This window comes from Falco peregrinus, chromosome 12 (assembly GCF_023634155.1).
Source record: "Falco peregrinus isolate bFalPer1 chromosome 12, bFalPer1.pri, whole genome shotgun sequence".
NCBI classification, from domain to species: Eukaryota; Metazoa; Chordata; class Aves; order Falconiformes; family Falconidae; genus Falco; species Falco peregrinus.
The window spans coordinates 12,995,730-13,020,435 of NC_073732.1; the positions used below are offsets into that span (position 1 = coordinate 12,995,730).

Genomic DNA, 24,706 nt, shown 5'->3' on the forward strand with positions numbered 1-24,706 from the left:
AACATTGTGATAACTACTCAGAGACTTGTATAATTCATTATATACAATATGTATTATAAAAATACAAAACTACTTTTCAATTGAGAGCATCTCTTCACCTCTTACTTCAACCTAAGCATATGTGGACAGAGGTAGAGATAGGTAAAGAACTAGGTGACTGTAAGGACAGGTAGTTGGGGGACAGCAAACAAACGTCTTTTGTGGCAGTAGAAAACTGACAGAAATAGAAATAACATGTATCAGAGTTCCTGATTTAGAAAAAGTTGTCAACTTCATTAAAAATGTCAGTGATGGAAAGCATGAAATAGTGAAATATCTAAGAATTTCACAGTACTTGTGCCAACAGAAGTCTGATTCACTTCTTCCTTGACTTCATGGCCTGAGGTAACATCTGTTAGATGCTGAATCTAGCATTATTTCAGTTGTACCCAAGTCAGAACAAGTGTCTGTGGAGCTGGTTTTTCAAAAATATCTGCTGACATATGTAGAAACAAATTGACTTGTTATTAATTCCTGTAAAAAGTATGTATAACTAAAATATCAGCAAACTACAACAGTCTCTAAGTTAACTGTATTCAATACTTCTTTGCTGTTATGTTTGAAAACAGTAACAAAGATCAGAAAATAAATGAGGCCATTATATAAGGTACTGGTACTATTGTCCCTCAGTCTTCTGACTAGAACTATTAATGTCTTTCATAGCTTACAGGCCTAAATTCTTTTAGGAGGGCAGTATCAAATGGGAAGAAAGTAAGATGAGAGAAATCTTGCTTATATTTTCTATTCGTCTTTCTCTAAAAGTAACAATTCAAATTTTAATTATAGTCTCCTTTCCCTACTAATCAGTCACACCACTCACAGATTAGTTCAGTGGTAAGAAGAAAGCATAAGAACATTTCAACTAAACCCACATTTATAAACAGTCTTCTATAGTCTGTGTATAAAAAGTATTACCTTGCTGCATTTATAAATTATGCTTCTTAATGCAAAGTCCTTTGATTTTATTAGAAACAGAAACTGCTCTTTCTGATAAACATCCAATTTCATCAATAACAGCAGCAGTGCAACTCACAGGCCCGGCTCAGGTTTAACCATAGTAACTTCAAATAGAGAAAAGGCTTGTGAGTATCAGGCTGACCAAAGGCAAGGGAGTTCACATAGCTCAGGAACAGCTGTGCTTCAGCAAACCTTGTGAAGGTGAATCTGTTTTCTATGCTTGAAATGTCAAAAGGTAAAAAAAAAAAAGTGCTAAAGATACATGAGATGGCTTTGGATTAGAAGGTCATCCCACAGAACGTGTTAATAACAGCTAAGCCAAACTGCCAAAGCTGTATTTTTCAGTTATTTTTTGGTGGCTAAGGCAGAGGTCGAATCTTTTATTTCATGTGCTGGTTTTGTTCTGTCATTCACCTGATTCCATTACAACCACTGGTACCCTGAAGCTGCCTATTGCTGGGGCTTATTGCTGTGTCTACCTTTAGACCACAGAGGACAGTTGGTGTCAGAAGATCCTTATCCGTGCTCACATGTGGGGCAGTTCCATTTTGCAGCTCTCTTGTGCTCAGGGACTGAGAGCCTGGGGCTCCACTCACCTCACCAGCACCTTTTCCACAGCCTCTTTGCTGCCCTTGATGAATGACACATACCAGAACACAGGGAGGAACTGCCTGATCCCCTTTGATGAGGTCACACCAAAAAACCTCCCATCAGGTTATATCAGAAATCACAATACTGGCACAAGGGAACTTTTTCAGCAGCGAAAAGTGAAATCTGTGTTGGTTTACACAGATGAAATAACAAGAAGAGATGATTTCTCCAACTACATGATAAATGATACCTATTGATCAGAGTAAAGAAGAATATAAATACTGGTCTGATGCTAGAATAATAGACAAATACTGGTCTGACTCTTTAAGTCAAAGACTAATGAAGGGAGAATTTGGGAATTTTAGCATTCTGTTTCTTAGAAATTAGATGTCTCACCTGGAGTCTTGAAATAAGAAACTTTTTCTGCTGAAAATGAGAAATTATTGGAAGGAGATATTTTCTGTAAAATGAATTATTCACTTGAAAGTAACCTTGTTATGTCCCTGAAGTTTCTACATTTTCTTTCTAGAGATATAAGAGATTTTTGAGGCATCTCTAAGTATCACAGATGTTTAGGGAACACAGTCTATAATGCAAAACACACTCCCAAGTATATCCAGTCATAAATTAATTTCTGAATCTTAGTTCAAGTGCTAGTTTTCTGTATAAGGGAACCCACAGCATATAAGAGCAATTCTTCTAAACTAATGTTATGGGAAAATTTCTATATTAAAGATCTTCAAATACCCTTCAAAACAAAAACCTACAGAGTGCTATGACATTATTTCCTCCTTCCTAACAATATTAGTAACTTTTAGCTGGCGTACATTTGTTTACTGCCCTGGTAGTAAAATTCTTCATTTAACATGTAAACATCTACCAGTCATCTTTACTATTACAAATAAGGAAATCAATCAAAACTGCTTCCGTCAAGTCAACAGATCAGTTTTCAACATCTTTTGAGACTTAATTGCTTTCCACAGCCAAGGGAAATTAAATATTTTTTTAAATGAGTTTATAATCGTACACAGTGAAGAATTAAATGAAAAATCAGGTAGTGAATCTGACAGGAGTTTATTATATCATCTTAGGACAGTAATGTATTATTTTATTCTACTGCTATAACACTAACAACATTTTATCAGAGATTTCTTTTTATAAAAAAAGCTAGATATCACTTATAAATCATTAGACTGATTATTTTATGCCCTAGTTTGTATCAGCCCTCTGGGGCACAATATTTTAACTGATTTTGGAATTCCAATGAACTCTTTACATGGCTTGAGGTTATAATTCACTTCCAATCCTACAACACAATGAAATATTTTCAGCAATGTCTACCATTTAATTAAGCAAAGATTTAATTCAAAATTCTCTAAGTTATTGAGGGACTGATATTTACAGATATCATTAGTAAAAACATGAAATAGCTTGGAATATTGTGAATAGATAACAGAGGGAGCAAGACTAAACATTAAAATACTCTTGGATATGCACAGACACTCTGAGCAGAAGAATAATTTAAACCAGTACTAACCAATGATAGTTTGTCACACTAAATGTAGTTTTCTCAACTGTAGTGTTAGCTTTTTAAGCCTATTTAAAAATCTGGGAAAAATAATCCTTGTCATTTATTCCTTCCATTGTAAGAGGAGCTTCATGGTTTTTTTCCCCCTCATGATCGTTCCAGATTAATCAGTGGTGATTTAATAATACTATAATCAAAATCAGTGCCTTCGTCTTACAAATGTCTTCTCGTAAGTCAACATGTTCATTTGTAAAACTAAATAGTATTGTACTGGAAAGTGGGAAAATAAACTTAGCCAACTGCAAAACTCTATTCATAGCAGAATCAAGAAATATACTTGGAAGCTGTAAGCAACCTTTTATTCCATAAGCAATTTATTTTCCTGGGTTTTCTTTGTGCTTCTAATTTCTATGTTTTTCACTTGCTCTGAAGACAGGCTCCAATCGTGCTGAATCTTATTAAAGTAGTTGGATGATTTTATAAGTGGCAGCATATTGGATGCTTGGATTAATTTGAGAATAACAATTTGATGCAGCTTTTACAGCAATCTTGCAACAGCTGGCTTTGTGTAAATAAATATTTTAAAGCCATCAGAATGATAAATCACAAGCTCAGTCTTTTGTTAAACATTGAAGGTTTATTTAAAGAATAGAAGAAATTTGTAGAACAGTGTTGCTTTTTGTCATTTCTTTTAATAGCCATGAATTTGAAAGATTTATTCATAAGTTTCTCAGAGAAGCTTCTCAAGGGTAGTTAACACTAATGCAGCATGTCATGTGCATCACAAAATGCTTTCTGTTCCACCTCCTGGAACAGCTCAACTGAAAATTTTGCAAAAACCTGATGTACCCTTGCAGACTTTGTACTTTGTCTCTCTGTAGGTAAAATATAAAACAACCCCCTTTTTTCACCTCCTCCTTCACTATTGTCCCACAGATGCAAAAAGCAATACTTCCCTTTTAATACCAGAGTACTCTTAATTATCCTTTTCAATGTAACAAAGCCTGGACATATCTATGAAACCTAGGCTGACTTTGAGGTTAGACCTGTTTGATTTAAGAGGCTGGACTAGAGGACCTCCCGAAGTCCCTTTAAATCTAAATGATTCTGTGATTCCAAAATTCACTGAGTCTGTTTCCCAGACTTGGCTAATTACTGTAACTTTAGGCTTTAAATCTTACATCTGCAAACTCAAGTTAACCTGTTGGTATGTATGTATGTATCTTTTTAGAATTATATCATCATGAAATGCTGCATTCCAATTGTAAACTGATGCTTTATAAACAGTATTTATAGGGCCAAATATGAAAGCTACATTCTCCGTATCTTTCATTGGGTTAGATCACACGTGAATGCGATATCTAAATGATTAACCATAAGGCTGCAGTGTTACCGCAGTTCTCGTATCTGCCATGAACATGTGGGGGCCCTGAAGACTGGAAAACGTTTTTCCAGTCTCCCCAGCAACTTTATTTATAAAGTTTGTGAGCAAAGCATAGATAAACCAGTTACTCAAACACAAGGGATGTCTGCTGGAGCCAATCTGATGGGTGACTATCAGAATATCAGACATGTAACAGCTATGAGAATAAAAAAGTCAAGAACAGAGACTTTGAACATTTCTGTGGCACAAGTAGTTGTTATATTCTTGTTTACTCTTCTGACTTTTGGAAAAGCAATTTATTTTAAAGGGTTACCTGGATCTGTGGCAGACATCAGCGATCCAAAAAATAAACAGTCAGTGAAGTGGAATTCCCATCCTTTTAACTGGCCAATGCGTACCATGGCCTTCACAAACCCATACATTATCAACCTGTCAGAGGAAAGATAAGACAGGCATTCAGGCAGAGTATATAACACTTATGCTTAATTTACAGTATTAAGAAGGTTCTTATTCTCTTCAGCTTCTTTTAAATAAATGTATCATGTGAATACTGAACATAACCTGCTATGACATAAAAATTCTATTTCCTATTCAAACTGTTCAAGTATTGTGTTAAAGCATCCTACACAATTCCAAAGCAAAGACTTTTCTGAATAATTGTCATCTGCTGGTAGCAGAGGACAATGCTTTTAGCTGTTTATTTTTCAAAAAGAAAGATCATGTAAGCTTATGAAGACATTATTAAGACCAATTTGTCTAACGTAGAACACTTACACAAAGGCATTTCTACTATCAGCTCTGTGGCTTTCTCTAATAATTCTAAATGAATGTTTTATTCTATCATCTTTTAAATGTTAGCTGTATTCAAAGTTCCAGATAAAGTCTCCAAACAAGACAGATATTTTAACAACTCGCAATGGCAGTGAGGCAACAGTGTCACACTTCAAAATTCACTAGCTCTCTGGTTTCACAGGGAAGGTTAACATTGGTTTATATAACTAGGTAATGCTATCTGAGATTTAACTAGGTAATGCTATATGAGATGTGTAATCTAAAAAGAATCTTGAAATATCTTGAAAAAAGGAATTCACTTGTTGTCAGAATCTGTAGTTTATTTTTTTAATTTTTTGAACATTTTCAATCTGGTTGATAAAAAACCCAATTGCATTCAATACATTTTTCATAAACACAAATTAAGAACTGTGCTCTTCTAACTACAGAATTAAGAAAAATCATTTAAACAGAGCTACATCCATTCACATACTTCACTACATTTTGCCCTCAGCTATACTCTGAAGATGTTTCTGAAGTCACATAAGTACAGAAGATCTGAGTGACAGATAAAATGCTACTAAACAAACAGCCTGAGAGTTAATTACAAATTGTTTTCACATATTTTACCAAGCTGTAGATTTTCTGAAGTATAGTAACCTTATTACATTAAGAGGGAAGCAGATAGGTCACCACAGAATTTCCCAATGATCCTAAATATTTGTGTATGTATTTACATAAGCTGCCTAGCAAACAGTCACCAATTGTTCTAAAATAATTCATCCAGCTGTGGGTCTCCTTGATTGCTGAGCTCACTTTCTCTCCATTCCCAAAGAATAATGATTCAAGACCCTGCAGTTAAGTTAGTCTTTTTATCCCCAGCACACACACACCTGCTTTAAGGAGTGAGTCCTTCAAAAACTGCTGCTGTGCTGCTGCTATCCTGATTCGCAATCATCTCCAAAGTTGAGTGTAATGGAAGTGAATATATGCATGCCTTTTAGAAATCAGTGCCCAAACCCGCTTACGGTTTTGACCAGAGATACTCTTCTGACTCAGTTAAAAATATTTAAAAATATTATGTAAAATCAAGTTTTGACTACCTGGCAAATTTAGTCATGTTAATTCTTTAAATAACCGGCATAGACATCATCCTGGTCTTTAGCACTGTTTCTTATACATTACTAAATATATTCAGTATATTTCAGTATGTATGTACAAAGTTGCAGATGAACTAGACAGAATTGGATTCAGGTCTTTCACTGACATAGGTGGTCTACGTTTGCCATAAAGTTTAGTAGTACAGTAGAAGACTTACAGAACCTGGTCTTAGTTCACATACCATCCAATTCTTGGCTGCACTGAAAAGGGAAATAAAACTGAAGATTGGACTAAACAATAGTGCTGATTTAATCACTGAGATTAAGATCCAGCAGAGAAAAGAGAACAGCAAACTCAGAATATTATGTTGTGGGTTTTTTTAAATTCATGCACTACTTAATACTTTTTGGTAATGCTAAAAGGGCAAAGGTCCAATTTTTCAAACATAAACCCAACTAAGTGCAAACGTAGATTTGGATTATGTGAGAAACTGCAAGCTTAAATAAACTATGAGGATCTGTACTTGTACCTCCTCCATCTAATACATACAAAAACATGTACAGAAATAATTTCCTATTGTAAATTAATATTTTAAACACACTGATTTATCTTTTCTTTAAAAGCTGTGTATTTTAAAGGAAGTTAATAGATTAAAGTGATCATTAATCACCATTTATCAATGATTTCTTACTAGACACAGCCATACAAAATGCAAACCCTCCTTCACTTTAAATAACTTTACAATAACTTGAAAACAGAAGTAATCTCAAAATTTGGTTTCTTATCATCTTCCCCAAACTACACAAAAAGTTAATCTAGAGGCTGTTTTGAAAACTGGAAACCAAAGGGCAGTTCTGAACTGGAGTAAGTTCTCTGATGTTTGTAAAATTAACAGAACCATGGCAGTTTATACCAGCTGAGAGTTTTCTCTCAGGAAAAAAAAAAAATTAAATTCATTGTAATACAGGATATACTCACAATCCACTAAAAAAATGGGAATTTAACTTATTGAATTTCTCTAGATATACACAAGCTCTGTCATGTGTTTAGTATTTTTTAAATTTACCTTTTAAATGAAGTTGCTTTTGTTATCCCATACATATCAGATAATGTTCTCAGTTTCACACAATAGTGTGAATAGATTCTCTAAGAGAGATCCCAATTCCAAATCACAGGAGCTACTCTGCATTTTAAAATGCAGACTGGTGAACTTGAGATAGACTCTAGTATTCCAGCCTGTAATTTTTTATCCTTCAAAAATGTCACTCTGGCTTTATCATTTTCTTCAGTGACAGAGATTATTTAGGTGACACAGTCTAATATCTAGTCAAATTTAGACAATAAAGCAATATATCTATAAGAAATTTTAATAAAAACTTTTTTAGAGTACTAATTGATGATGTAGTGCAACTTTTCTACTACATATTGAAAAGTTGGATTGCAGCAGGATACCCGAGCTCCTGACAATAGCGTTATTAAACATCATCCAGTACTGCTCAACACAAGTGCTCTTAATGGGAATCTAGTGGGGAAAGCATACCTCAGTGACAGCAGAACATTAATCTCAAGGAAACACCCTGCACTGATACCCCTATTACTATTATAAACTAGATTTGGAAAAAAATAGTCTTACTGATTTTTAGAGCTGCTGTCATTTCATTTGATATATCTAGGTTATTTTTAGCAAGTTTATACCCAGCAAGTTTCAGCAAATCTGATTGCTGTATTCATCTTTGACAATCCATTTAATATATATGTTAAAAAAATATTAAAATATCTGTTAAAAAGCTGTAAATAAGTCAGTGTCAGTGACTCTGATTTTCCTCCAGAATGTTCCTGTCCCACTGGAATGCACTCCCAAGCCAGCGCTCCCTGTTGACACAGAGTAGGCTATTGACACAAATCAAATTAACATTAGGAGCTCTGAATCTGTTTATAGGATGGTACTTCTATCTTTCTGATCGTGAAACGATTTTTTTTTACTTTTTAATTTTTTACTAATCTAGAATGCTAAAGTTTATTTTTTATTCTTCTAGAATATCAGAACTGAGATCTTCAAGGCTGCATAAAGGAAATAGAAGCTGAGTTACAAATCAGTGTAACCCTAATTTCCAATGTGGCTTTGAAAATCTTAACTTTAAAACACCATAAATTAATTTTATTTCATATACTTTTTTAAATCTTCCTTTTAATCTACATTGTAAGTTCTTTGGGAAAGTGGTTGCCCCTTAAACTTTATCTCTGTGTGCTATGTGATACTTCTCTGATAATAAACTTCATAAAATAATTGCTACTTTCTATATATATATATGGATTTTGTGTTTATACTGCAAAGTGCATCATTGAGAATACTGTATTAGCCACTTGAGATAGAGTTCTTCTGTTTACCCAAAATGAAGTAGCAAGTAGTATTTTGTGGAACAAAAAGAATAAGGCACAGATCTATGAAAGGACTTAGATAGGAGACTTCTACTTATGTTGAAAATCTGAATCCTTAGAGCTGGTTCTTTAGAAGCCTTACCACGCTTAATTTTCATCCATAAAGCCTCTTACATCCTAACAGGTCTTTCTGGGGGGGCTTGTCCAGCACTATGTAATGCATGTACTGATTGTTTAAAGATCCTTCGGGATTCACAAACTAGGGAATGACCTCTCTGGCCAGTGAGGTCGATTAGAGAGATGCTGAGACCTGGCCCTCACAAAACCCCAAGCTGAATGAAAAAGAGGTGGTTCCAGTTTGCAGTCCGCTTTCACTCAACTCTATTAGAGCAAGACAGGTGAGCCTCAGATTCAAAACCTGCTTCACCTCGTTCCCCTTCATCCTTCCTAGATAAGAGACATCTAGGTTCCCAATGCCTAGGAGCTGCTCCACCTTGCTCATCATTAGCCATTATTCATTAAACTAAACTGTTGGGACGTTCATGAATCTGAAAGTGTGATGAGGTATCCACCTCATCCTGGGTGATGGGAATCTGAGCTAGAGCCTACACTTTGAAGTCTAATTCTTTTCCCCTGTGTTCCTCGAGCTTTGCATAGGTAACTTGAAGCTGTGTGTTGTGCTAGGTGGCAGTGTCCCAAACCATGTCTTTTTTTTGCATCTAGGAACATACGACTGTTCAAGGAGCTACATACAATCAGTCCAGAGCAAAGAGCTGACTTGGGTTTGTCCCGTCTCCTTATCAGCTTCTTACTGTTATGAATAAATATGCAAATCCAGCAATTTATTTCTGTGATCAGAAACATTATTTAGAAAGAGGTGGCAAGTAAATTGATCAGTAAAAAACAGTCACGGAAGACTTCTCAGTTGGACTTGGTGGTGGTTCAGTGCTGCAAATAATATTTGTAAATAACTGATATGGTCATGGATTTGGAACATAAATGAAGTAATACAACAGAAGAATAAAATTCAGATTAGCTTTGCTGCAGAAGAGCTGACATTTTCTACACCCAAATTTATTATTTTTGAAAATGTGGGGAGGAGCTCATGAAGCTAGAGCGAGTGTTTTGCCACTTCAACAGGAAAAGAAAAAAACAGTAATGTAATGAAACACAGGGGAATTAAGAATTCTCCAGATTATGCAAGTCTGGCACTTCAGAAGTGCCTCATCTCTAAAAAATGTTACATACAATGTCATTACACAGCAGAAGAGACACTATATAAATATTTGATTTGCCGAAGTAAGATTAATCTTCTGGGAAACAGCCTTAACTACCATAATTTCCAATTAGACACATAAAATCTCAGTACAACGATGCAAAATAAACTTCAGACTGACAAAAAATCAAAATAAATAATACACTGAGCAACCAGAACAAAAACTCTGCAAGGCTTTAATGATTCTCAGCAGTGGGTTGTCCTCACAATTTTGAAGCTGGACTGAATTAAAGCTTGCCTGTGTGAAAAAAAGGAAGATTCTCCATATGTAAATTGTCCAGGTTTTTTACTACCATAGTTCTGCTGCTACTAACCTTTTATTGCCATGCATTGAGAAAAGGAGTTTGGAAAGCACGTTGTCTGGCTGGGTAATGCTGCAAGTTTCTAGTGAATTTATTTATAAAGCTCCTCTCTAGGAAAGCTACTCTGGGATTGGGACATTCTTGAGCTACCTGCTGTTCAAATGTAGAGGGAAAAAATGAGCCCTCTCCTAAGGACTTTAATAAGTAATTACTACACAAGAAACTATATAAAAGCTTGGGGAAAAGCTTTAGATGCAGCTCAACCAAAGCTTATTTTTTTGCAAGAGTTTCCTTTATCAACAGCTGGTTTTAAGAAGGAATCAAAAAAGAGATAGTGAAATTGCTTTGGGGTTTTTGGGGAATCTCTTGTCAGAAAGTTCTAAATAATAAAGCTTCCAACCAGTATACTGCTAGCAGGAGAGAGATAATTTGTAGTTTTGAAACAAGCAGGCTATGTCTGATGCAGAATAGAATGGGGAGGCTGGAGGAAAGATGCAAAGAAAGAAGATGTTGAGGGAGAGGGACTGGGAGAATGATGTTAACAGAAGCATTATGAATAGCTGTAAATGGAATCAGACCACATCTGTGTAGGAGAAAGATACTGGAGTCACCAGGACAGGAAAGGTGAAAGCCTGGCAAGGGTTTTAGCCATATAGGTGGATGAGAAAGGCCATATAAGAAACGTGTCAGTAAGCAGCATACCTGACATCTAAACACATAACAAAGGGCCTGTACTGTACCTAAATACAGCTGGTAAAAAACTAATCCAAGGTACCAGCATTTCTGAGAATGTAAGACAACATGGTGTCCAAGGGAACTGTTGAGAGGGGCTGTATACACGTGAACAGTGAACAAAGGAGGGGCATGATGACAATGACAAGCAGGCTACCTTTGCATAAAGTAGCTTAGGTACATGTGAGATGAGACAAATACAACTCGAAATAAATCCTACAAATCTCTCATGGTAAAAAATATGCCCGAATGGGGGGTTTGGTGGGAAAAATACTGCTGAGCTTTGCTTCCTCAAAAATCCTAGCCAAATCTTTGGCTTGCAGAAACTGTCATCACAGCACCTATCCCTCTGCATCAGAGCAAACAGAAAAAATTATGGCAATAAATACATATTGGCAGGTTGGTTTATAAGATGCTGCTTCTTTGATAAGTAACTGCATCCTCACATGCAAGCTATTGGGAAAACCTATCAGTTCTAAAAGAATTGACTCAATTTAAAGCTGTAGGGGACATAATTAGAATGCAACAGAAACTGCTAAATGCTGTGCACAATACACATACTATATCTTCAATACAGACAGCCCCATCTGCCTGATGATTTTATCAGCAGTCGTATTTTCTTCAGCTTTGCTATTCATTGCATAACCACTGCTGAATCACACTGCTAAGGGTCTTTATTGTGTTAAAGGTTTAAAAAGCATGATTCCAGATTTAAAGTGTTTGTGCAGTTACGCTATGTAGCATGAACAAGACTTGTAATTTAAATCTTTCTTGCCAAATATGTTTTCTAATCTGCAGAGAATTTTCCATCTCATATTCTAACTCCCTGAAGAATCTTACTCTATCTAGACATGATTATCTTGTAGCCTGGAGCCAGTTGAACATAGCTACAGATCGTAATCGCGCAAGCAAAAGATGAAAAAAAACTGAGTAGCTTTTCTTTCTTTTCACAAGGAATAGCAATATTAATAGTCCAACAATAGGAAAAGTAGATAATTTTATTCTTGCATGTGTATGAAGTAACACAGTGATTGAGTGATCAGTATCACGACAGTAAAAGTCACTAGAATTTAAAATGTGTGCTGTAAAACATAAATAGTACAGCTGAAAATGAAATACTCATTCCTTTATTCTGATCTTTGTATTTCTACCATGCCAATATATTCCTGTAACTTTTTGTATACAGTGGAATGCTGTACATCAAAAGTTTTGGCTACAGTAATTCATTATTTCAAAGTGCTCTATGTAATGTTATAGTCTTCTTTTTGTCATCTTTTAAATCACTAGAAAGGGGATTATTATGGGTTTTTCTTTAATAAATCATTTGCTAACTAATCAAAGCAAAAGGAAAACCTCAGTGAAGTGTCTCAGGTAACAATAAACCAATAATAAATTTACCTTAAGTTATTCTGTATAAATCGCAAAAGAAGAAAACCCCTTTGGCTATAGAAATAACTGGAAGAACAGAAAAGAAACTGACTTTACAAATCTGCTGCATACCCTAGTTACCTGAGGCACAGCGACTATTCAACAGCTGAGTATAAGAACTATACACTTAGCTTTAGCACCTATAGATCTGACAACAGTTCCAAGTAAGCACAGCTGTGCTCCTGGCAGGACATTAGGTGATGAAAGAAGTGCTTTTTCTTAGCATTTCCCAATGACCAATGGAAGAGATCTACCACCAAGATTTTTTAGTAGCCACAGATTATTTTCTGTTTGCTTCTTAAATCAGAAGTTTTGATGGGAGGCCTAACAGGGAGGAACACACCTTGAACCTCAGAGATAAGATACATGTGGGTATGAGTAAAAGAGGCTGCATTTCAGTAACCACGGTACTGCAAGTAGCTTAGGTCTTTAGGTATTCCTGTGGTATTGAACTTTTGGGAAAGTAATGGTGGTTCAAAGTTATTTAAACAATCAAGCAAACATACTGAATGTGGATGAAAAAAAAAAAAAATTATCCAGCCCAGGTTTCTATATCAGTCAATTTGTGGGTCACTGGTAACAGAAAAAGAGAGCTGACACAGGCTTCAAAATATTTATCTTTGGTTCTACAACCCATCTTTCTCGGCACAGGACCTAAGCAAGAGACTGTCCTTACGCTGAAACTGGGGAAGATCAATGGAAACACATACAAACATACCCAGTCATGGGTGTCAGCAGCGTGCCTGTATGCAAGGCAGTAGCAGGGGCCTGTGCTCACCTGCCAACTCTGCATCACTGAAAGCAAGCTCAGAGGTTGCTGTGTTTGCTATCTCTGCGCCCTTTGCTGTATCTCTACCCACCTGCAAGGCTGACATGCCCCAGGAAGCCAAGTCCTTCGGCTTTAGGAAAGACCAGCCACATTTGTGTTTGATTTCTTTAGGACTGGTTTGAAGGAGACTATGCAGAATGCCTGAGTGGTTGGAAAGCCTGAACGTCTCAGCCTTTGCTTACTTAAAAACAACCTCCTATGGAGTTGTGCTCAAGAAAGTAAAGAATTGCTACCTGTCAGCATGAATTATAGTTTGGTTAGTCTTCTGTAGTACATTTGACCATAGAAAATATCTATTGAGATATAAAGATGCTTTTCTTTAAAATTGAAAAAAAACATTTTGCCCAGGTTCAAAATGTCAAGGTGCAATTGTAGATTTTGCTAAGTAATGCTAACAATGTAGCAAAAGAAAGTGAGTGGAAAAAAAGGGAGTAAGATGTAGACCTATGTGAGCTGAATATTTAGTTAAGGTCACCAAATGTAGCTGGAAACTGTCAATAAATGGCATTTCATGTTTGTTTTTTTTTAAAGCAAACATCTTTTTTCAGACTGACTTTTAAATAGCCCTTACTGTACCACAGTTTTACATTTTGCACCAAAGGCATACAAACCAATTCACAACCACACAATATCATTTAATGCATGTTTAATATTCCTCTAATGAGTATAACACAGCTTCAGGATCCCTGCATTCCCAAGCTCTGCTTAAATCAGGGCCATTATGCAGTATATATATAAAACCTTGAACCTTTTTTGCAAAGAAAAAGCTACACTTGATCTTTGAGTGATGACTAAAATCTCATAATTACTTGGGCAAATGAGCCATGAAACACAGTCAGCTCTACTGTGCCCAAATCTTAGTTCCCCTGAATATTTTATTGTACCACAAAGATTTAAACATTGCATCAAGACTTACTTTACTCAGTATTCTTAATTGGGAGAACTTCCAATAGATAATGAATAATTGACAATCTTACACACATATTTTGAGACAGATATCCTTATGGCAGTAAAAATAAAATCTAAAAAAATCAGGCAGAGATACAAGATTTTCCAGATAAAATAATGGTAAATTATTTTAGAAATGCCTAAATCACCATTGTACAGAAGGTGGTGGAATTCTAAGTAAAATATTAGCACCACTAAGAGACTTCCATATGAAAAGAGAAGGACTGAAAATACCTAGTTTACAGAGGGAAAATAAGACTGACAGTATTACCTATAGGAATTAAAAACATTGGAACTAAATGCCAACAATCCTGAGTTCCTGGATTACACAACTGTTGTCACATACTGAACTAAAACATGAAGTCAGTCAGGGTGTCAGTTAAATCAGATTCAATAATTGATTGACTAATTGATTCAGTCAGCAATGAATTCAGTTCACCAATGAGTTATTTCAATCATTATAATTATTGTAGCAATCATAACTTGCAAGGTTCCTTCTTTACCTATAAGATGTCAATATGCTGAAAAATTTAGTCTGGTGAAAACATTCAAGAGTTTTGTAAGTTCAAACCAACCTGTTACAGCCAATTATTAAATTGTCTTCTACAAAAGAAGCTCCTTTCTAGCTCTCAGCTAAGTGGGTGCTTTGTATTCTGAAATACGAAAACCCCTAATCCCATCTCATTATCAATATAAATGTCTGACTTTGTTAGAGACTCTGCTAAATCCATGGCTTTAACAACATCTGATAGCATTAAGTATCGCAGATTAGCTACAGACCAAGAACAAAAGTTTGTATCTGTTTTTTTCACCTTTGAATCTTCAAAAGTGCTGACCTTTAATATCATTGAGCATCACCTCATTATTATATTGACAGAGGGATAACCGAGGATCATTTTGTCTTTTCAACCTCAAGAACATTCCCTGTGTCAAAAAAACTTTTATATGAGTTTTCTTCAGAACTCCATGTAACAGCAAAATTCTACTTTCAGAAATAGGTTTCAGGACAGTTGAGAATGTTAGTATCAAAGACCTGTCTAGGTAAAGTTGTCCAGCCTCATGGACCTGTATCCTGGTTTGGTGGGACAGAGTTAATTTTCTTCTTACTAGCTGGGACGATGCTGTGTGTTTTGGATGTATTATGAGAATAATGTTGATAACACACTTATGTTTTTAATTGTTGCTAAATAGTGTTTACATTAAGTCAAGGACTTCTTAGCTTCTCAGGTCCTGCCAGCAAGAAGGCTGGAGGGGCATAGGAAATTGGGAGGGGACACAGCTGGGACAGCTGACCCCAGCTGACCGCAGGGATATTCCAGACCATAGGATGTCATGCTTAGCGTATGAAATGGGGGAAGAAGAAGGAAAGGGAAGAATGTTTGGAGTTATGGCATTTGTCGTCCCAAGTCAGTTATACATGATGGAGCCCTGCTTCCCTGGCAATGGCTGAGCACCTGCCTGCCAATGGGAAGTGGTGAGTGAATTCTTTGGTTTGCTTTGCTTGGGTGTGAGGCTTTTGCTTTAGCTATTGGACTGTCTTTGTCTCAGCCCACAAGTTTTACTCTTCTGATTCTCTTCCCCATCACACCGCGAGAGGAGTGAGCGAGCAGCTGTGTGGGGCTTAGCTGCCGGCTGGCGTTAAACCATGGCAACCTGAATGGTTAAAATGAAAAAAAAAAAAAAAAGTTTGATTCAGCAGAAATTCAGAAGAAAAGTATTTTGTGTGAAGAAAGTGAGAACCAATAACATTTTGAACTTCTTCTCCAAGTACAAAACCATAGCTAGGTACTAGCCTGCTGTCAGTCTATGTGGAAAACAGACTCATGCTTCTGGTTAGTATTCATGCTGAACTAATTCATGAATAATTCAGATATTCTCTGAATTTCAGAATGAACCCCCTTCCCCAAGCTTCTGAAACAGTAATATTTTTAAATATTAATTTAAATTACATTTAAATACAGTGTAAATACTATATTTTAGAGATAAAAAATGAAAATATTTTCATGTAATATTTCCCATCAAAATACATAAACCCCATGATCTTATTTGCAAGGACCCGTTATAGTAAGTTTTTACTGGAGCACCTTATGTTCCCTTTAAATGAGCTTGTATTACCATTAAAAGATAATTACGTTCAGTTTGTGATTTCAGAATAATGTAAATTAGATTAGAGAATAACCTGCTGTAAAATGGGGCATGAAATGAACTACAGAGAAACATGTTTGAAACCATTTTAGCATTTTTATTGTATTAGCTCAATCTAATAGTGATACAAGTGCTCAAGAACAATGAAAACAGAAATTTATACCCATACCATAAGTGGAGATTATCAAGCTGGACATTTAATTTATAGTGCAGTTTAGAAATGCAAGATATATTGTTTGATGAAGCAGTTGAAAGGGTTTAGGACAGATAAGGACTTTGCTAAGGCTTTAAGTGTTTTCCGGTATCTACTCAGGCTTGGTTCAACCTCCCATAGAAATAACGGACCTTGAAGAATATCAGCCCCGAGTTTCATGTTTCTTAGTTATGATTATCTCTTGGGATGTGATTCATTCTTGTACCAGATTTTCTTCCTTAGTAATTTAAATCCAAAAATTACACCTCTGAAAGTCTGAGAATCTCTTTAAGTGTGTAGACAGGAAAAGAAAGCCACCCAACTTTTAACATTGTTTGGCATTTTTTTTTAAGCAGTATCCTTGCTATAGGAAACAAGAATAGAGGAAATTACAAGATTTTTTTTGTCCAGGCTAGCTCCTGTTTCCAGGGGTATAAGAGTATTAATGCATAATGATGTTCATTGGTCAAGTGAAAACTGTGAGTTTTTTTTTCTTGGAAAAAAAATTAAAAAATTAACTGAATGACAGGCATACAGATAGATCTAATGTGACACGAAACTAGTGTGATAAACTTTCAGTAAGAGGAACCTTCTAGGTCAGTAAATAATTTCTCAGGGTGAAAGTATCCATCCTGATATGATTCAGAGTGAGTCAGCAGGACATGAGCTAAAAATTCTGATTTAACTTGTGGCAAACATGTTATCTTCTGCTTATACTGCTATACTTAATTGGTGTGCTGGATAGAAATGTTCTTTTAATACAGTAAATATAGCAGCAGAGTCCCAAAGAAGCCCACTATTTTGCTACTGTACTTCTACTTTAAAACACTCTTATTTAACAGGTTTGTGGCTTCTGAAGTTGTAATAATAAAAAAATTGATAAGCTTCGGTGTCTTATAAAGAAGCTGACTCTGCAGTTATGAGTCTTAGCGTTATGAGAGTTCTATCATCCCCAACCTCATTATGTTACTGTATCATACAGTTTACATTGTTCAGTAGGTACACAAATATTTTAATCAGATCCTTCAAACAGTAATGTTGGTTCTGCTTCATAGAACACAGCTGTTTCTTCATTGTAGTTTTGTTATTTTTTATATCAAAATGTATCGAATATGCATCTGTTAAGACAGTTCTTTAATTATGGCTAAATATGATAATGACAATATTGTGCTGAAGATTTGGCCTTTTTCTCTCTGATGCCATAAAATGCCTAAAGAGAGCTTAGTTAGCTACCATACTGGAAGAGCACTGGGAATGGGAGAAGAGTGAATACTGGGCAACTAGATGGAAATAAGACGACTTGTGTTTCTGCATTCACTGTCCATTCCAGTCCCTGCTCCTCAGGGAGTGGTTTATGCCAGTGACTGGCCTGAAGGAAGGTCCCAAAAACTTCTGCCAGATTGGTTGCCAAAAATGTCTACCTTCAGCCTCAAGAGGACTTCAAATTAATTTGCTCCAGCCTTTTCCCAGACAATCCCTTGGGGCAAAGACTAACAATAACCAAAAGCATTAGGCACCTTAGGCAACTGCTCTTTGTGGAGAGTGTGAAGGATGGGATTAGAGAAGTCACTCCCTAATCCTCTACTGCAATTGACAAGTTCAGGGTAATGAATGACAATGCAAATGCAAACCTCCCGTCCACGCTACCAAGGATATACTAGCTATTCAGAGGGCATGCTGCTTTTTGTCAGATATGGACCGTGCCAGAGTGATCTGTAGACTTCTGCCTTATCCCTTTCCAGGAATATGAGAATATTAATTCACAACGATGTTCATTGGTCAAGTGAAATGTGGAGTAACTGCATGAGTAACTGGATTTACGTTGTTACTGAGCATGACTGTCGGTCCCTGACACCACCCTGAACATGTTTTGTATATTTTATTGATCTTTGAGTATTTAAAGAGCTTGGAGAAGAGTCCCCTTTTCTTTGCTAGGCATGAACAATTCTGCCAGATGAATCGTATAAACATTTGACTATCAGTAAACCAAATCCATGTGATACAATGCTTTAGAAGCTACAGAGTTTGCTAACATAAATTAACTGATAGTAAAAAGGAGGAAAGTAAACTCAACTTCCCCTGTAAGAACAAACTGATTATTTTATTGCAAGTTACACTTTTTGGTTTTGTAGTTTTTCACCAAGTCTATGACAACTGGTTGAATGACTTCTTCCCTTTACATGGTATATTAGAGCTCCTTCAGTTGAACCAAGGGCTGTCAAGGAGCAAGCAGAGCTGAGACTTAGAAATAATGAATGATCTGTCCTCACTTCTAGTATGTCCATGGCTCACACAAGCAGTCTGCCAGTCTGCCAGTTCTGTGCTGTTCCAGCCACCTCCTTTTCCTATAGGGATCTTTAACCTGGCCAGGTTACAACACTTTTGTGCTGGGTGATGGAAACAAAGAGGCTGTGTCAAACCCAAAACTGCATTCTAAGCTTAAACTGACCTTAAATGTCCAGGTTTGTGAAGGCAGAATGACATAGCGTTTGGTAGAAAAGCAGGTGCAACTTACTCAGATTCAGGATGAATTTTTAAATATGTGTCAGTTATGTTTGCATCATAATGTAGCAGTCTTATAACAGCGTTTATTACTCCAATAGAGCATATAGAACAGAGAATGAGAAATAAAGCCTACAATCAAAACTGTAGGGAAAGTCTGGGTGGAAAGTATGCAATGTAATTATTATGGCTAAAGCTAGTAAGGACATTGGGGCAAATTCCTGCAAAAATGTGCAATGGGGTCTTTATACATGCATTGTTCCAAGTTCTACAGTTCTTATAGAAGCACAGTTACCCTTGCACGTTATGCTGGGCAGTATTCTATTAGAGGTGAAAGAATACTTACTGAACCACTGACACTGCTATATTACATTTCATACACACCAGCATTGTCTTCAAAAATTCTCACCACAGCCCACTACTGATGTGGGCCAGGACATAGATGGAGTTAAGTGGCTATGTAGTAATGCACTGCAATCAGACACAGATTTGACAAGAGGCTGGAAAATATTTTTCCAGCAATAGAACTGATTAGACATTCACAGCTAGAGCTGAAGCACTGTAGAAATGCAAATAGATTTGTTCTCTATAATGGCAGCAATTACTGCTTTGCTTCATCCTATAGATGGATCAAAGCAGACAGAAAAGGACTGACATTTCTGCACACTAGAATTGCTCCTTCATTATTTCCATGCTCCCAGGTTTTTATTGGACAAAGTACCCAAGAATGCACTACAGAGTAGCCTTTTAGGGATGGAATAATGAGCTGTATGGTCTAATAGCTCTTTTCTTGCTCTAATTTCTGTGCCTCTATGATCTACTCCTTCATTTCATCACTTCAAAGATCAGAGAAAGATTATATTCCTAAATGAGCAGGACGGGAGAACATTCTCTTCTTAGCAGGACACTGATATAAATTAATTGATATTATATCACTGAGAATTGCCTACTATGAACTATGGTAAATTTTGGGTTTGATATTATATAGCAGCTCTAGCCAAATTTTTATAACTTCCCCTGTGTTTGATGGTGCCAATGCCAGCTGGCTCCAAGACCGACCCGCTGCTGGCCAAGCCCAAGCCCAAGCCCAAGCCCATCAGTGATGGTGGGTGGTGTCCCTGGGACAATGTATTTAAGAAAGGGGAAAAAAGCCTGCACAACTGCAGCCAGAGAGAGGAGTGAGAATACGAGGGAGAAACAGCTCTGCAGACCCCGAGGTCAGGGCAGAAGGAGGCAGGAGGGGCTCCAGGCACCAGAGCAGAGATTCCCCTGCAGCCCATGGTGAAAACCATGGTGAGGCAGGCTGTGCCCTCAGCCCGTGGGGGTTAACCGTGGAGCAACATCCACCTGCAGGCCACAGAGGACCCCATGCTGGAGCAGGGGGATGCCCAAAGGAAGCTGTGACTCCATGGGCAGCCCATACTGGAGCAGGGTCCTGGCAGGACCTGTGGCCCCACGGAGAGAGAAGCCCAGGCAGGAGCAGGTTTTCTGGCGTGACTTGTGGCCCCACAGGGGACCCAGGCTGGAGCAGTCTGTTCCTGAAGGACGGCATCCCATGGCAGGGACCATGCTGGGGCACTTTGTGAGGAACTGCAGCCCATGGGAAGGACTCATGTTGGAGAAGTTAATGGAGGACTGTCTCCTGTGGGAGGGACCCACGCTGGAGCAGGGGAAGAGTGTGAGGAGCCTCCCCCTGAGGGGGAAGGGGCAGCAGAAACAACGTGTGATGGACTGACAGCAACCCCCATTCCTCATCTCCCTGCACCACTGCAGGGGAGGGGGGAGAGAAATTGGGAGTAAAGTTAAGCCTGATAAGAAGGGAGGGGTGGGGGGAAGCTGTTTTTAAGATTTGAGTTTGTGTTTCTCATTATCCTACTCTGATTTGGTTGGTAATAAATTAAACTAACTTCCCCAAGCTGAGCCTGTTTTGCCCATGAGGGTGATGGGTGGGTGATCGCTCCCTGTCCTGATCTCGACCCACCAGCCCATCATGGAATTTTCTCTCCCCTGTCCAGCTGTGGAGGGCAGTGACAGAGTGGCTTTGGTGGCACCTGGCATCCTGCCCACCACAGACACAGTTTTACAGAGTATCTATTTAGAATTCACTGTAAGTGGTAAATTACAGAAATCTATTTTATTTTATTTTTCATCTCTTATGGACAGTTGATTACTCAAAATGCTTGCCAGTAGCGGTTTGTACCATAGGTTGACCACAGTTTGTGAGATACTGTTCATATCTCATCAGAGAAGTCTTTCTTGAATCAGGTCAGGCCTCTACACATGGGGAAATTTTTTGATACTACTCACAAAAGTAAAATGTGCGTCAGAAATAAGTGAACATTAATTGCTTTAGGCTGCCTGTTGGTATCGCTCCAAGCAATGAAGTTAGTAAGTATTTCTGGAATTTCTTGACAAAACTTTAAAAATTGGCCTTAGGACCTCTTCTTCCTTCAGTTTGGAGTTCATGTTATGTTAACTACATATTATACTTTTTGTCTTACATTTCAGTTTTTCATACACATGCACGCAGCCTTCTTTTTTTCATAGCGATTTCTCCTGTAAAATAATTCCTGGCCTATGTTTTGGAGCATTGAAAGGGTTAGAGACATTACAGAATTACTCACACTCACCAAACACCTACTGAAGCCACCAGATGTTTGGGCTGTATAAGGAAATAATGATGACAATGTTTTTTCTAGTAACTGAACATACAGTAAAAACCAAACAGAACATTAGAGACAGACAGAAGAGTGCAGCAGAGCTGTCTGCAGTTAAGCAATAGCACTAGCAACAAGAGATCAGGGAATAAATCTTGATCCCACATGATAGAGGAGGAAGCCTCAAGATAGGAAAGGGATGCCAGATGCCAGCTGAGGCACAGGGTGCCGGGGAGCTGCGGAGCCACCTGTGAGCTGGGCTGTGCCACCCTCTGCTGCCCACTGCCCGCCCCGGCAGCACTCAGTCATTTACCGAGTTCAAGTCTTATTTGAAGCAAATTGTGTTTTCTGGGGCACCTAACTACAAAAGCGGGTATCACTCTCTTCCAGCGGCCTTTTACTTTGCAAAGCGTTGCCTGAGCGTCATTCTGGGTACAAACCCAGAAAGGCAGCTGCACTAAGTATAAATTTGGTACATTTTGTTTGCCACGTCTTTTTCAAATACTTCAGCTGACTGCAGTCGGGATGAGACACAGCATCAAAAGGACAGGCAGGATTCTGCACCAAAGTTTCTGGCCCAGAAGCCAATCTATCGCTACCATGCAGCACATGACTTTGACCTGGCCTAAGGAGTCCCCTAGGTTGGATTGTTCCCAGTTTTCCTGCTCTTCCCCAGCCTGTTGCAGCTTGAGCCTGAAGAATACCTGAGCCTAGTTTGTCCTAGAAAGACTGTTTGTACCTGCTTTTGATGATTGAAAATATTTTCAATCTCAAATTAATTTTAGTGAGCGTTAGAACTTCTAAAGGATAAAACACAGATCTAGGAGCTCCATTTACATTCACTGACGCTTGAATATGTTCAGTGGCATAGAAAGCAGAACTGCCTGCAACACCTTGCCAGGAGAAAAAGCACAGATGAAAGGAGGAATCAGGGCACTAAGGATTTTACATTTCCATTGCACTTTGATGTTCAGTTCTCACTCCCCTCCCTACCCGAAGCAAGCTAACACCACCCTGTGTGACTACATGCTTCTAAATGGTGGATTCTGCCTTCAGGCACTCTCCTCCTAGTCTTCCTTGCTACATTTGAAAGATCATCTGCCTCCCCAGCATCTGTTCATGAGTGATGACGATCAATGCTAAAGGAAGAGAAAGGGCATCCCAATGGCAATTTTATCAACTGGAATTCATGCACGAGGCTTTCAAAACGGCCTAGCAAACGGAAATTAAGAATCGGTTAGACTATAATGGTCAACTAGATCAAAGAAGTGAGAGAAAGAGAGGAAAGTAACTCAGACAACTTTTTAGAGGCAGAAAGCCCTGCAGAAAAGGAAGTATGAAGGCACAAGTATCTCAGCACAGCATCTTGGCACTGCACTGTTCCACATTCCCTTGAGACCAGGGCTTATATGGTATCACTATGGAAAGAAGAGAGCATTCAAGCAGGGATATTGGCTGAATAACACAGCAGTGCTTCCATCCCCAACATGTTACAAAAACACCAAAAGATAAATAATAAGTCCTCAGACAAGATTTTTGTGGAATGATATAGTTTGTATTCTTTGGATTGTTGAGCTTTGAGTTTGCAGTTGGATCATGTTTTCCAGTTTTTCTTCATAATGAGGCATTAAAAATAATTCAGGGTGAGGTTTTTGAACAACAAGAACATCCCCAAGTGTGGCATTTTAATTAAAGTATCAAAGATAATAAGGTTTGCCAATAAAACCAGATTTGATAACACAGAGGTGTGGCACACCTCTGAAATGTGTTGCCTGGCTTCAGCCATCTGTCCTGGCTGTTACCAAAGGTTTTTGTCCTTGTGACACAATGGGCTTAGTTGTTGTTGAAAAGAGATACATAGGCAGAGTTTGAATAATTAATTCTTTCAAAGCAGAAGCCACCCAGAGGCCAGTACCTAATGAACAGATGAAGAACATAGAGGAGAAATAGTTCCGAACAGTGCAGCTATAGACGCCTCGTTTATAGCCCGTGACAAGCTAACCTCATGGTTGTTAAAGGGATTATAGAGGACTGTATGAAAACTTTATTTGTAAAATGTTTGTGGTGATTGGTAAAAACATGAGGTATGAAATGTTACAAAGAAAAAAAAAAGGGGGAATTGTAGAGGAATGAAGCTGTGTTGATTATCATTGATAATATACAGCTGTGGGCTGTCTTCAGGGGCGGTGGGTTGGCTGATGTAGACAGGGTGCAGCTGTGGCTGGTTCTGTGAAGGGGTTGGGCAGCCGAGGAAGAAGGAGAGAGATGAAGAAGCAAGAGAAGAGAGAGCAGGTCCTGGATGAGGTGGGATGAGGAGAAGGCAGCAGAGGGACAGGTATGAAGAGTGTGTTGGTATGAGATGGTAAAAGACCTTGTTGCAGCTTGATAGTTTGGAGGCTGCTGTGACACATGGTGTGGCATTTTTTTTCTCCTCAGGGAGAAGCCCTTTCTGAGGCTCTTTAATCAGGGGTAATATTATCCAAGAAGCTTTGTGGAATTGTTTGTCCTTCATAAAGCTTTATTGGGCAGTTACTGGGAAATGTGTTAAAACTGCTTCCAATGTGCTCTACTGATGTGGAAGCAGCCTGGCTGGATTCTCCACAGCTTTCCCAGGTCAACCGAAGGAAAGAACAGCCTGGTTTAAATAATCTGTGAGAAAAAATGGAATTTTACGTTATATTGAACGTTTTTACCTTTACAACCTAATGGTTGTTTGTCTCTCCCGTGCACTGAAAGCCTATGAACTGACAATTCACCCAGAGAATGAGGGTGAATACTCTGAAGGAATGAAGTCTGAATAGCTTATGAACCTTAGGTGACTATTGCCTGGTGTTCTGTTAGGCTGTGTTTTCTCCTGGCCAGACCCTAACAGGCATAGACATGTATTTAAGCACTAAAGATTTTACTAACAGGCACCTGTTCTCAGAGTAAACACTGAAACCAA

At 37.9% G+C, this 24,706-nt stretch overlaps 1 protein-coding gene across 5 annotated transcripts in view; it reads right to left on the reverse strand.

Moving 5' to 3' along the window:
• The window catches only part of SLC9A9 (solute carrier family 9 member A9), a 214,204-nt gene that overhangs the window by 161,925 nt on the left and 27,573 nt on the right, over positions 1–24,706 (reverse strand). For all 5 annotated transcript variants that reach the window (XM_027787215.2, XM_005237721.4, XM_055817589.1 and 2 more), the window contains one exon: positions 4,813–4,928. In XM_027787215.2, coding sequence (XP_027643016.1) covers positions 4,813–4,928 — 116 coding nt within the window. The remainder of the gene's footprint in view (positions 1–4,812; positions 4,929–24,706) is intronic.